The 13469-nt window shown below is 39.6% G+C and overlaps 1 protein-coding gene across 7 annotated transcripts in view; it reads right to left on the reverse strand.

The window, feature by feature from the left end:
• Positions 1 to 558: 558 nt before the first annotated feature.
• CD1H11orf65 (chromosome D1 C11orf65 homolog) overlaps positions 559 to 13469 on the reverse strand; it is a 60106-nt gene continuing 47195 nt past the window's right edge. For 4 of the 7 annotated variants that reach the window (XM_042958116.1, XM_042958115.1, XM_042958117.1 and 1 more), the window contains exons 7-9: positions 11359 to 11529; positions 3410 to 3465; positions 560 to 1071 (exon numbers count right to left, since the gene is read on the reverse strand). In XM_042958116.1, coding sequence (XP_042814050.1) covers positions 920 to 1071; positions 3410 to 3465; positions 11359 to 11529 — 379 coding nt within the window. In that variant the 3' untranslated portion in view covers positions 560 to 919. Of the gene's footprint in view, positions 1072 to 3409; positions 3466 to 11358; positions 11530 to 13469 lie in introns of all 7 variants that reach the window. The other 3 variants (XM_042958121.1, XM_042958119.1, XM_042958120.1) reach the window with 1 other exon arrangement.

Raw genomic sequence — 13469 nt, forward strand, 5'->3', positions numbered from 1 at the left:
CTCTGTCCCTCTACCCCACTTGCACACATGCTCTCTCTAAAATAAAAAATAATAAAGACCCCAATGACCAGTGTGATGAGGGCTCGTAGCAAAGGATGCTTCTGGGAACACGCAGTAATTCAGACCTGAAGGATATGGGAGGCCCAGCAGTTACCTCCACTCCTCTACTCCTCTCCCTGTGGAAGATGAAAGACACATTTTTGCTCTTCTAGCTCCTTGAGCTAAGGGTGCCCCGTGACCTAGTTTCATTTCAAGGATCTGAGGTGACTAACGCTGGGGCTTCTGGTTGGGCTTTTGCTTTTCAGATAAAAGGAAAACTTGTTACACTGCCCTTATTCTTTTTAGATTATTTATTAATTTTTTTTAACATTTATTCATTTTTGAGAGACAGAGACAGAGCATGAGTGGGGGAGGGGCAGAGAGAGAGGGCAACACAGAATCCGAAGCAGGCTCCAGACTCCGAGCTGTCAGCACAGAGCCCGACGAGGGGCTCGAACTCACTGACCCACTCCCTGACCCCAAGATCATTACCTGAGTCGAAGCTGGATGCTTAACAGACTGAGCCACCCAGGTGCCCCTTTCCTTTTTTAAATGGAAAAAGAGCTCTGACATGAACACCCGAAGAATGCTTCAAGAAGAAAATCCAAAGATTTTTTTTTTTTTTGCACCTAAATGTATTTATTTATGTGTGACTGTGAGATTACTGCAGTTTCTTCGAATACAAGGAATAATTTCTACATTTTCATGACCATTGTTTTGAGTCTGATGTCTTATTTCTCTTTAGGCTTCCTTATTTACTTGAGGTAGACAGATTCTGTGCCAAGAACACACAAGTCATTCCAGTCAGAGTAAACGATCTCTTGACAGTAACTGATGGAGTCGGGGTGTGAAGGGCTGCCACTCAGGAAAGCGGAGAACTTTATACTCCGTAAGTGAGATCAGGTGATAGTCTCGGAAAATTTGGTTTTTCATAAAAACTTCCATCTAAAGTATCTTCTGGGATTCCCAATTTCTCCTCTGATATATCCGCATAGTCGTATCCTCGTTTCCGTGCTTGCTCAAATGGGAAACCTAGAGAGAAATGACAAATGTTTAGAAAGGCGTCACATGTAAGGTGTCGACTCATTCAATAGGATACTCACTATATGCCACGTAAGGTCCTTTTCCCATTCCTTCCTACCCTGCTTCAAGCAGGCACTTTCCTATCCTACTACTTAACTGAAACCATACGTGTCTCAAGTTTCTCGGTTCATCTACTTTTCACTACCATAGTGGTCCATGGTCTACAAAAGGTTCTGCAGGACCTGGATTTGAGGTTTGATCCACTACTAAGTAGCTGTGTAATTTGGGGCAAGTTACTTAGCCTCTCAATGTCCTCATCTGTAAAACGGGGATAACAGTAGCACATACGTACCTCATAATCATGAGAGTTAAGTGCGATGGTGCATGTCAAAAAACTAGCATTTAGTTAGTTTGACATTTAGCTAGTGCTCCATGATTATCAGCTCACGGTTCCAGAGAAAAGGTTCCAAACCTTCTCGTGATTTGATTTCCTCGTGCTTCTTGGAGTAATGACGCACATTCTCTCTTCTCCCACGCCACCAACCACAACGCGTCATCTTCCACTGACTTCGCTCACAGTGCAAATCTCCACCACTCGATTCTATGCCCCTTCCAATGACCATGCTATCACTTTCCTTCTCTTCACAGTAATCTCTTTTAACTCAGTATTTATATTCTCTGCTTCGGTTTTTATACTTGTCATTCCTTCATAGTCTTTCCTCTGCCATTGAGGACCTACTACTTGCTACATATTGGGGATTTAGTATCAAAGAGACAAATCCCTGCAGTCAAGTCAGGGTAGTTACCTACAGCTGTTTTCTAGAAGGCCATCAACTCCATGAAAGCCCTCGAGCGGAAACCTCAGAGCATTTCTGAGGAACAGGCGAGAGGCTGGTGATGCAGGTTTGGGAGTGAGGGGGGGCCAGCAGGGCGTAAGAGTGGAAGGGTGGCCAGAGGCGGAGCCAGAAGGCCATGATGATGGCAGGGTTTTATTTCAAATGCAGTGGAAAATTAGGAGAAGCTGCAGAAGGTCCTCATCGTTAGACAGCGTGGTTTCTGAAGCTAGCCTGCCTCAGTTCAAATCCCAGCCATCCCAGGAACTGACTGGGTGACCTTGAGCAAGTAACTCGGTATCTCTTTGCTCCTCTGTAACAGGAACCTCGTCTCACTGAGTTGTTCTGAAAATTAATTGAGTTAATCTTATAAAGCGCTTTCAGACAGCACTTCACACAGTAATTGAAAGAGAAGATTTTGTTAAACAAATGCTTTAACTGGACTGATTTAAATCTGTAAAAGATCATTACCTATTGTGAGGGGAGCTCCCTGGCTGCTTACCAGTTTGGAGGCTGTTGGGAGAAGCCTGAAGTGGATGAAGGACGCTTGGACCGTGGGGGCGGCTCTGGCTCGGAAATAAGTGGGTAGGTTAAGGCGAATGACAGCTGACGCTTAGGGAGTACGTGTTACATGCGAGGCGCTATTCTAAGCTCTTCACATGTATTATCTCTTATTACCTCACAACGACCTAAGAGCTGCCACTGTTATTCTCATTTTAGAGATGGGGAAACCGAGCTGGTAACTTCCCCAGGATCACGCAGCCAGTACACTGTAGGGCCAGAAATCAAAGCCAGGCAGCCTGAATCAACACCCCACCAGTGTAACCTCTCCGCTGTACTGCCTGTCACTGGCGCTCGCAGGACAGAACCCGGACCCCCAGAATGTACAACAACCGCAGTTAGGCATTAGCTATGTTAGGACTAGTGATATTTCTAGGACATGAGACTATGCCTCCTCAACACACTATCCGCGGCAGCACAGTGGCGGCATAGAGCCTCAAGAACACTCCTAACATTTTGAGGCGTTTATTTCGCCAAATGAAGCTTGCTCATTAAAAATAATTATGGAAACCATGAGAGAAGCAACTTTTTAAGGGGAGGATTCATTTCTTTAAACCATTTTTCCAACCTAAATAAAACAAAATTTTCTTCTATTCCCAAATAACAATCTTACACATAAAGGTACAAATGACTTGGCAAATTCATTGGTGTCTCTGCACAGTGTAGGGTGCTGAAATGCTAGGTGCTTCGAAGCATGTCCGTGTGTGGAATGTATCATTTTCTTCATAAGAATTTCCCATAAAGTATTACTAAAAATCACCTACTTTTTAAAAAATTTATATTCAAGTTAGTTAACATCCAGTGTAGTCTTGGCTTCAGGAGCAGAAACTGGTGATTCACCTCTTACATATGACACCCGGTGCTCATCCCGAAAAGTGCCCTCCTCGACGTCCATCACCCATGTGGCCCATCCCCCAGCCACCTCCCCTCCAGCAACCCTCAAAATCACCTACTTTTGAAGTTAGCTGAAGAGTTGCTTGTAGCAATTTCCTTCCAGTTGGCAATATACCTAAGCACATTATATGGGCATTCATTAAACTGAATCAACGTATTAGTAATCAACTGATCCATTAGTACGTGTTAGACTACTTCTAAAATTCCACTTTCTCTATGAAATCTTGAACTGATGCCGACTAATTCACAGGTGCAAATGTCTAATTCTCATGACTTTTCCATGTCCAACTAACTCTCATGTATCTAAAGTAACCCCTAGAACAAGGAATTGGAGGAGGAATAAAAATGGTGCCTACCATCTACCATATTCGTGCCCTCTGAGCTCCGTCCAGCACACCTCTTCTTATTTTATCCTGTTTCCTTCTTGCAAGACCATGTCCTCAGTTGAGGGCATACTAAGATCTTAACTTCTAAATTAAAAGTACAAACAGAAAATTCTCTGGGAGGGAAAAAGCCAGGGGAAAACAACAACAACAACAACCCAACAAACCTTCTCCTTGGCTCTGGATTGCCAGACTTAACGGTTTCCAGCATGTCAACGGAAATGAAAAGTGTGTGCTTTATGATCTTACTGGGACAACAATGCTACCTTTGTCGTGTCCAGTAAATATGAGCAATGACACTTAAATCAAGCACAACTTCAGGGCTGCCACGTCTGCTCCCTAAACAGGTAGACAAGGCAGCCCAGGAAGAGGTAGAACAGGAAGGGATAAGGCTACCTGATGAGCTACAAAGAGGAGGTGAAGATGCCTTTCAGGAGGCAGGTTTCCTGAGACTTACCCTATTTCATCCTTTCCCAAGCCTCCTTGAAATCACGTAAGGAGGTGGTTGCACCCAAGAAATCAAGTAAGGAGTTGGTACCAAAAGGTGCTGAAAAGGGACCTCGTAGAGCAAAAATCAGAATTCTGAGTCATATAATTCAGAAAACTCTGTGATTTTTCAAGTATTTATATATTCCATGTGAATTTTTAGTTCTGCTGTTTCTGAAGTTTTGTTGTTGTTGTTATAGGAAGGTATATATTATCCAAGAGTATTTAATTAAAATAAAGTATCGTGTCTAACTTGTCTCCTTCCTGTTACTGGTACCTTTGCTCCAAGAACTTTATAGCCTTAAATGGGTGCTCCTGGGTTACTGTCACATGAAAAAGGTGCAACAAAACAGAAGGCAGTGGCAACTCCCTCCAGGATGTCTTGGTAGACAATTCAATCTGGCTTGACCTTAAATTCAGGCAAATTCAGGGTGCTTGGGAGGCTCTGTCAGCTGAGCGTGCGTTTCTTGGTTTTGGCTCAGGTCATGATCTCAGTTTCGTGACGTCAAGCCCTGTGTCTGGCTCTTTGCTGGTGGTGCAGAGCCCGCTTGGGATTCATTCATTCATTCTCTCTCTCTCTCTCTCTCTCTTCCCCCTCTCCCCCGCTCTTGCTGTCTCTGTTTCTTTCAAAATAAATAAATAAACTTAAAAAAAACTTTAGGCCAATTCCGTCCTCAGTGGTTGCTCGGATAGGAGCGCTATCAGGTGTTGGTCAATCATCCTCCTTCCTTGGGTTCATATACTGAAAGTTCTCATTCCACTTTCAAGGAACCAAGATAAAGGACCTTCAATCAATTTATTCTATGACCTAACAGTCTGAGGCACAAACATATCTCATCTTTAAGCTGATCGATAACCCTGTTCTACCTGCGATTAGGACATGAATTTATTTAATTGATAAAAATTGATAAAAATTTTTTTCTCATCATGAACATCATGAACATACCAGCTGTAACTGATAAGAAATCTAAGTTTTACAAACAGAAGCAATCTAATGAGAGCATTACCATGCTGTGTATATCATAGAGCTCATCTGTCTTTCCCACGAAGGTATTTTTGGAACTTTTTTTTACAGAATAAAGTGTAAGTCTACACTTAACATCTTAATGGCCCAGGAAAAGTCCCTGGCTAGAAAGGCCACATAACTACATGTCTTAGATATCAAAGGAGCAGCTCCAGACATGGAGACTACCCATAACACACATGGGCAAAGAGCTCTCACCAACAGGATTCACAGAATATCAGGAGACAAAGCTAGTCCAGCAGCTGACCACGTAACAGGTTATGTCAAAATTCACTTGCAGTTTTGAAAAATAGGAAGACCCTGGAAGAGGAACATCCATCTTGATAGAGAAGATGACCCTGAAGTCCAGCGGGATAAACGCTGGCAACAGTCACCGTGGCCATCCTGTGGGTGAGTTGGTGACACTAACACAAGGACTGTTTTACATTCTAAGTGCCTGCAGCAACATATCTGTGGATACCGCAGAAGGACAACAGTACTCATCAGTGTACTTGAGTTCAAGAGTTAAGTTGACTCTGCCTATTCTTTAAAGTACATAATAACAGGGGCGCCTGGGTGGCTCAGTCGGTTGGGCGGCCGACTTCGGCTCAGGTCATGATCTCATGGTCCGTGAGTTCAAGCCCCGCGTGGGGCTCTGGGCTGACGGCTCAGAGCCTGGAGCCTGCTTCGGATTCTGTGTCTCCCTCTCTCTCTGACCCTCCCCCCGTGCATGCTCTGTCTCTCTCTGTCTCAAAAATAAATAAAAACGTTAAAAAAAAATACTTTAAAAAAAAATAAATAAAGTACATAATAACAATATTGTACTGAGTTGGTACTGTTATAATGTGCATCATAAGACGCACACGATGGTTCCCAGTGGAGGGTCCATCTGTCATACCAGGGGCTGGCACACAAGCCTTTTGGGAAGAGATTGGCTTGTACCATTCAACATCAATGTTCAACACATTGATGTCATTCTAATGATCTGACTATTGAAAACTGTCCACAGATTTCAGTGGCTACAAATTTTCCTGAAGGGAAATGTCAGACTCTGAAATTCTCAACAAACAAGGTGTCATTAAGACAGCTACGAACATCTAACTGACTACAAAGATCTAACAAAGAGAAGACTGTGAAGACCATGAATATGCTGTGGAAAAGGTACTTACACCTGACATCTGCCATTAGTAGCGGAAGGTCTTTGCAAGTTTGGTCTTGCCTGAGATAATCAGTAGCTTGAGCTCAGTAATGTTAATGAAATATTCCCAAATTATCATGCTGGATTCCTGGGAAACTTTTGTTGTCCAGGGCTGAATAGGAAAAGTTAGAATACTGTAGCACAGCACTAAAGAAAGCCATCAAACCATACAAAAGAAAGCAAGAGAACAAGAAAGGAACAGAAAAGAACTACAAAAACGAGCAGAAAAAAATTAACAAAACGCAATAAGCGTTTACCTATGAACAAGTACTTTAAATGAAAACTGACTAAACATTCCAATCAAAAGACAAAGGGCGAGGAAATGGATTAAAACACAAGACCTATATGCTGCCTGTAAGAAATCACTTCAAACTAAAGACACATATAGACTGAAAGTGAAGGTATGGAATAATGCAAATGGAAGCAGAAAAAAAGCCAGGGTAGCAATATTTATATCAGACAAGATAGACTTTAAAACAAAGAAGCAAGGGACAAAGAATGGCATTACACAATGATGAAGGGATCAATCCAACAAGATGATATAACCATTGTAAATATCTCTGCACCCAACACAGAGGCACCTAGCAAATGTTAACAGATATGAAGGGAGAAACAGACAATTATATAATAATACTAGGGGATTTTAACACCACATCTATGTCAATGGACAGACTGCCCACACGGAAAATCAATAAGAAAACAGTGGCTCTGAACGACGTCTTAGACCAGATGAAGCTAACAGATGTCTAGAGAAAATTCCATCCAAATGCAGAATATGTATTCTTTTCAAGTGCATGCACAAAGGACATTCTCCAAGACAGATCAAGTGTTAGACCACAAAGCCAGGCCAGAAAACAAGTGTCAATAAATTTACAAAGACTGAAATCCCATCAAGAATCTTTTCTGACCACAACAGTATGAAACTAGAAATCAGTTAAAAAAAAGAAAAAAACTGAAAAAAAAATCACAAACACATGGAAGCTAAACGACATACTACTAAATAGCCAATGGGTCAACCAAGAAATCAGAGAGGAAATAAGAAATACACGGAAACAAATGAAAATGAAAGCACAACAGTCCAAAATCAGTGGGATGCAGCAAAGGCCATTCTAAGAGGGAAGTTTATAGTAATGCAGGCCTAACTCAAGAGACAAGAAAAACCTCAAACAAGCTAGCTTACACCTAAGGAACCAAAAAAAAAAAAAAAAAAAAAAAAAAAAGAACAAACTAAGCCCAAAGCTAGTAAGAGGAAAAAATAATAAAGATTAGAGAGGAAATAAATAACATAGATACTAAAAGAAAAATAGAAAGGATCAATGGAACCAAGAGGTAGTTCTCTGAAAAGATCAACAAAACTGATACACCTTTAGACTCATCAAGAAAAAAAGAGAATAAAATCAGAAATGAAGGAGAAATTACAGCAGATGCCCAAAATACAGAAGATTATAAGAGAATGTTATGTAAAATTATATGCCAACAAATTGGACAATGTGGAAGAAATGGATACATTCCTAGAAACATACAATGTTCTAAAAGTGAATGAGGAAGAAATAGTAAAATTTGAACACGTCAATTACTAGTAATGAAAATGAATCAGTAATCAAAAACCTCTCAACAAACAAAAGTCCATGACTATATGGCTTCATATGTGAATTCTCCCAAACATTAAAAATTTTTTTAATGCTTATTTATTTTTGGAGAGAGAGAGAGACAGAGTGAGAGCAGGGTAGGGGCAGAGACAGAGGGAGACACAGAATTTGAAGCAGGCTTCAGGCTCTGAGCTGTCAGCACAGAGCCAGACACAGGGCTTGAACCCACAAACCTGAGATCATGACCTGAGCTGAAGTTGCATGCTTAACCGACTGAGCCACCCAGGTGCCCCTACCAAACATTTAAAGAAAAGTTAATACCTATTCTTCTCAAATGTTCCAAAAAATAGAAGAGAAAGGAAAACTTCCAAATTCATTCTGTGAGGCCAGTATCACCCTGATACCAGAACCAGTCAGACATGACAGAAACACAAAACCAAACGAAACTATGGGCTAATTGACCTGATAACATAGATGCAAAAATCCTCAACAAAATATTAACAAAGTGAATTCAATAATACACTGAAAGACGAATTCACCACAAGCAAGTGGGATTTAGTCTAGGGATGCAAAAGGGGCTCAGGAGCTGCAAATCAATATGATACATCACGTTAACAAGAAGAAGAAAAAACATATGATCCTCTCAATAGATGGGAAAAAAACCATCTGACAAAATACAACATCATTCATGACAAAAAAAAAAAAAACAAAACAACTCTCAAACAAGTGGGTTTAGAGGGAATATACCTCAATATAATAAAGGCTACATAGGAAAAACCCATAGCTCACAACGGTGAAAAACTGAGAGCCTTTCTTCCAAAATCAGGAATAAGGCAAGAACGTCACCACTTTTATTGAACATAGTACTGGAAGTCCTAGCCACAACAACAAAACAAGAAATAAAAGGCATCTAAATTGGTAAGGAAAAAGTCAAACTGTCACTATCTGCAGTTGACGTGATACTATATATAGAAAACCTGAAGGATGCCACCAAAAAGCTATTAGAACTCATAAATGAGTTTAGCAAAGTTGCAGAATGCAAAATTAATATAATACAGAAATCTGTTGCATTTCTAAGCACTAATAATGAAGTAGCAGAAAGAGAAATTAAGAAAACAATTCCATGTACAACTGCACCAAAAAGAACGAAATACCTAGGAAAAAACTTAACCGAGGTGGTAAAAGACCCATACTCTGAAAACGGTAAGACACAGATGAAAGCAAATGAACACAACACAAAGAGAAAGATATACTGTGCTCGCACTTTAGAAGATTAATGTTGCTAAAATGTTCATACTACCCAAAGCAATATACAGATTTAATTGCAATCCCTATCAAAATACCAAGAGCATTACTCACAGAACAAACCATATAATCCTACAAGTCATATGGAAACACAAAAGACCCCAAATAGCCAAAGCAATCTTGAAAAAGAACAAAGCTGGAGGTATCACAATCCAAGATTTCAAAATACACTACACAAAGCCATAGTAATTAAAACAGTTTGGTACTGGCACAAAAACAGACATGTAAATCAGTGGAATAGGATACAGATCCAGAAATAAATCCATGCTTATATGATCAAGTAGTCTATGACAAAGGAGGCAAGAATATACAATATTCTCTTCAATAAATAGTGCTGGTTAAACTGGACAGCTACATGCAAAAGAACAAAGCTGGACTACTTTCTTAAACCACACAGAAAAATAAACTCAAAATGATTACAGACCTAAATGTGAGACCTAAAACCATAAATCTCCTAGGAAAAGAAAGTGTAGGCAGTTATTTCTCGATATTGGCCTTACAAACATTTTTCTAGCTATGTCTCCTCAGGCAAAGAACACAAAACCAAAAATAAACTACTGGGATTACACCAAAATAAAAAGTTTTTACAAAGCAAAGTAAACTGTAAACAAAATGAAAAGGCAACCTACTGAATGGGAGATATTTACAGATGAAATATTCAATAGGGAGTTAATATCCAAAATATATAAAGAGCTTAACAACTCAACAAACACACAAAAAACAAAGAATTAAAAATGGGCAGAAGACACACGAATAAACATTTTTTTTCAAAGAAGACATACAGATGGCCAACAAATTTATGAAGATGCTCAACATCACTAATCATCAGGCAAATGCAAATTAAACCCACAATGAGATATCACCCTCTACTTGTCAAAGTGCCTAGAATCAAAAAGACGAGAAACAGTAACCATTGGTGAGGATGTGGAGAAAAGGAAACCCTCATGCACTGTTGATGGGAATGTAAATTGGTGCACTACAGTGGAAAATATTACAGATGTTCCTAAAAATTAAAAATAGAAATACCATTTGATCCAGTAATTTCACTACTGGGTATTTACCAAAAGAAAAAAAAATACGGATTTGTAAAGATATATATGTTTACTGCAACATTTACAGTGGCCACAAAATGGAAGCAACCCTAGTGTCCACTGATGGATGAATGGATATATAGTGGAATATTACTCAGCCATAAAGAAAGAATGCGATCTTGACGTATGTGAAAATATGGATGAACCTAGAAGGTATAGTGCTAGGTGAAATAAGTTACATGGAGAAAGACAAGTACCATAAGATTTCACTTTGTGTGGTATCTAAGAAAAAAAATAAATGAATAAACAAAAAATAGAGAGAACTAGTGGTTGTCAAAGGGGAGGTGGGTGGAGGGATGGGTGAAATAGATAAAGGGGATCATGAGGTACAAACTTCGAGTTACAAAATAAGTAAGTCACAGATGTGAAAAGTACAGCATCGGGAATACAGTTAATAATGTTGTAGTAAAGTTGTATGGTGACAGACGGGGAGTGCACTTCATGTGGTGAGCACCGAGCTATCTATAGAATTGCTGAATCACTATGTTATAGACCTAAAACTCATATAACATCGTAAGTTGACTACACTTCAATGAAAAAAAAGAACACCCAGGGGTGAGTGGGTGGCTCAGTCGGTTAGGCTTCCGACTCTGGCTCACGTCACGATCTCGTGGTTTGCAAGCTCGAGCCCGGCATCAGGCTGTCTGTAGTTAGAGCAGAGCCTGCTTGGGATCCTGTGTCCCTCTCTCCCTCTGCACCTCCCCCTCTCACACTCTCTTTCTCTCTCAAAAATAAACATAAAAAAAAAAAAAAAGAACACCTAAGTCTAATTTTCTTTTTCTACTTTTACATCATCTTTTTAAATATTCTTCCTTCTTTTCTTCTTTTTTCTAGACAATACTCTTTTTTTAAGTAAATATTACATTTGTGGGTCCAAGATTCAACACGGGAGCGGGAAACAGAAAAATATATGAGGCCTGCCCTGCTCCCCAACAAAAGCAGCATGTATTTACTCATCAAAGTTCAGCGTGTTTGTCCAGTTGAGCACTTCATCCACCTCCCATTCCATCACCGAATCTATTCCACCGATTTCGACAGCTCTCATTAGCCCCTTCGTTGCTGTGTGGATTAAACCTAGAGTTTTAGCGTTTGTTGACCTGGCCTCTAGGCTTCCTGTATAGTACCTAAACAGGGGAAGGGAAGGGAGATATAAACCTTGTCAGACAGGTGATTACTAGTAGACGCAGCTAACAGATGTGTTGTTATTGCAAAACTATTTACATATTTAAACCAAGTTCTCACCCTATTTAACTCAAATACATTCAGACCAGGTTCTATGTGATGGGATGTTTGGGAAAAAAACAAAACAAAACAACTTAGCCAACCGCACTAAACGGTGAGGCCTCATTTCAAAACCCACCCCTCAGTACATTGGGCTGTTATGATATAATGAAAAAGCAAGTTATTAAATCACTAGATCATAGGATTATAGAGTCAAAGGATCTTGGAAACCAAATAACTAGTCCTCTTGTCTTATAGGAGAGAAATTAAGGCCTGGAAGAGTTGACTGACTTTTATGAGGTCACATGGCTAATGGCGGGTAAGAAGAGGAAAGGGGAGGGGAGGAGGAAAGAGAAAGGGAGGGAGAGGCAAAGGGAAGACAAGATGGTAACATCTTTTTTTGTGTCAGGTACTTTTCATACATCATCGTGTTTAATTCACTTTAAAAAGACAAAGCCGTTTGTGACAGCTATTTTTATTTCCATTTTATGGATGAGGAAGTCAAAAGCTGGAGAAGTTAAATTCTTCAAGATCATGTACATAGTAAATAGATGTCAGAGCCAGTGTTTGAATTTGACTCCAAGTCCAGACTTCTTGGGCAGCACTGTTCTTACGGTAGCCTGAGCACATAAATGAATGCATCCACAAAACGTGAACTGAGTGCGTAGAGACAAGTTAGCATTCCTCACAAAGAATATTAGAAAGGTGCATTTTTCTTTTGGTTTTTCATTTTAAGATCTACATTTGTATTCCATTTTTAAAGTTAACTTACTCTGAAATTGTTTTCACTTATTAAGTCAACATTGATTAGGAAGTGGCATGGTGGGAGTGGAGAGCTAGGTAGGACTCCAATATCCAACTATCTGGCTTTGAGTCTTGCTTCTGTGATTTACTAGCTCTATGACTTTTGCCAAATAACCTAGTCTTTCTGGGCCTGAGATTACCTTAAAATGGTAATCACAACACTCCTCTTCTTAGCATTCTTGAGAGGTTAAGTCCCTATAAAGCATTCAGAATGATGACTAGCACATAGTAAGCATTCAACAAAAGAAGGCTTACCAACTCTTGGATGGCAAGGGGTAGGGCAGTGACAAGATATGTCTCTGCCCTCATGAAGTTTCTGCTTTCTCAAACTTTAAATAGATAATGATCCATGGGAGCTAATTTCATAAAAGCAGGAACATGCCTCTTGATTTATATTGATTAGTAAGAGCACAAATTCTAAGAAAGTATGAATTCACAACTTTTCTACCACCGCCATTTGCAAAGCACTGTGTACAGAGGTGGGATTCCTTTGTGGAGCCTGCATTCTTCTACCCAAATTCCCTGAACATAATAGGCACTCAAAAAAAGTAGGTACCGAATGAATGAATGAATAAATGATGGTACCCAATGGATGGCCTAGGTTTATGAACTAGTGTTCATGCCACAACAAAAATGAATTTAGAAAGCAGAAACTTCTGGAAGGCTAAGAGTGAGCACATTTTTTATGACTTCCTCCACAATTTACCTTTGCAAATATACACGACATTAGATTTGGAAACCTGGACGATATTTGTTTTTCCTTTGACAACAGTGATTTATGACAGTTCAGTTACCTATTTCTGCTCTCATCAAGGATATATAGAAAGGCGATTTGTTTTAAAGAGAATTATAATACTTATTCCAATAGTTTAATTCTGTTTTAAACTCTTCAAATATTATCACTATTTATAGTTAAGTGGGCTATAATAGTAATCAAACAAAAGACTAGCAAGTAGAAAACAAACAATAGTGACCAGAATGAAGACTACCTCATAACAATCATACCTTGTCTTATAATAAATGAGTGATATTTAAAACA

Source organism: Panthera tigris, chromosome D1 (assembly GCF_018350195.1).
Source record: "Panthera tigris isolate Pti1 chromosome D1, P.tigris_Pti1_mat1.1, whole genome shotgun sequence".
Taxonomy (NCBI): domain Eukaryota; kingdom Metazoa; phylum Chordata; class Mammalia; order Carnivora; family Felidae; genus Panthera; species Panthera tigris.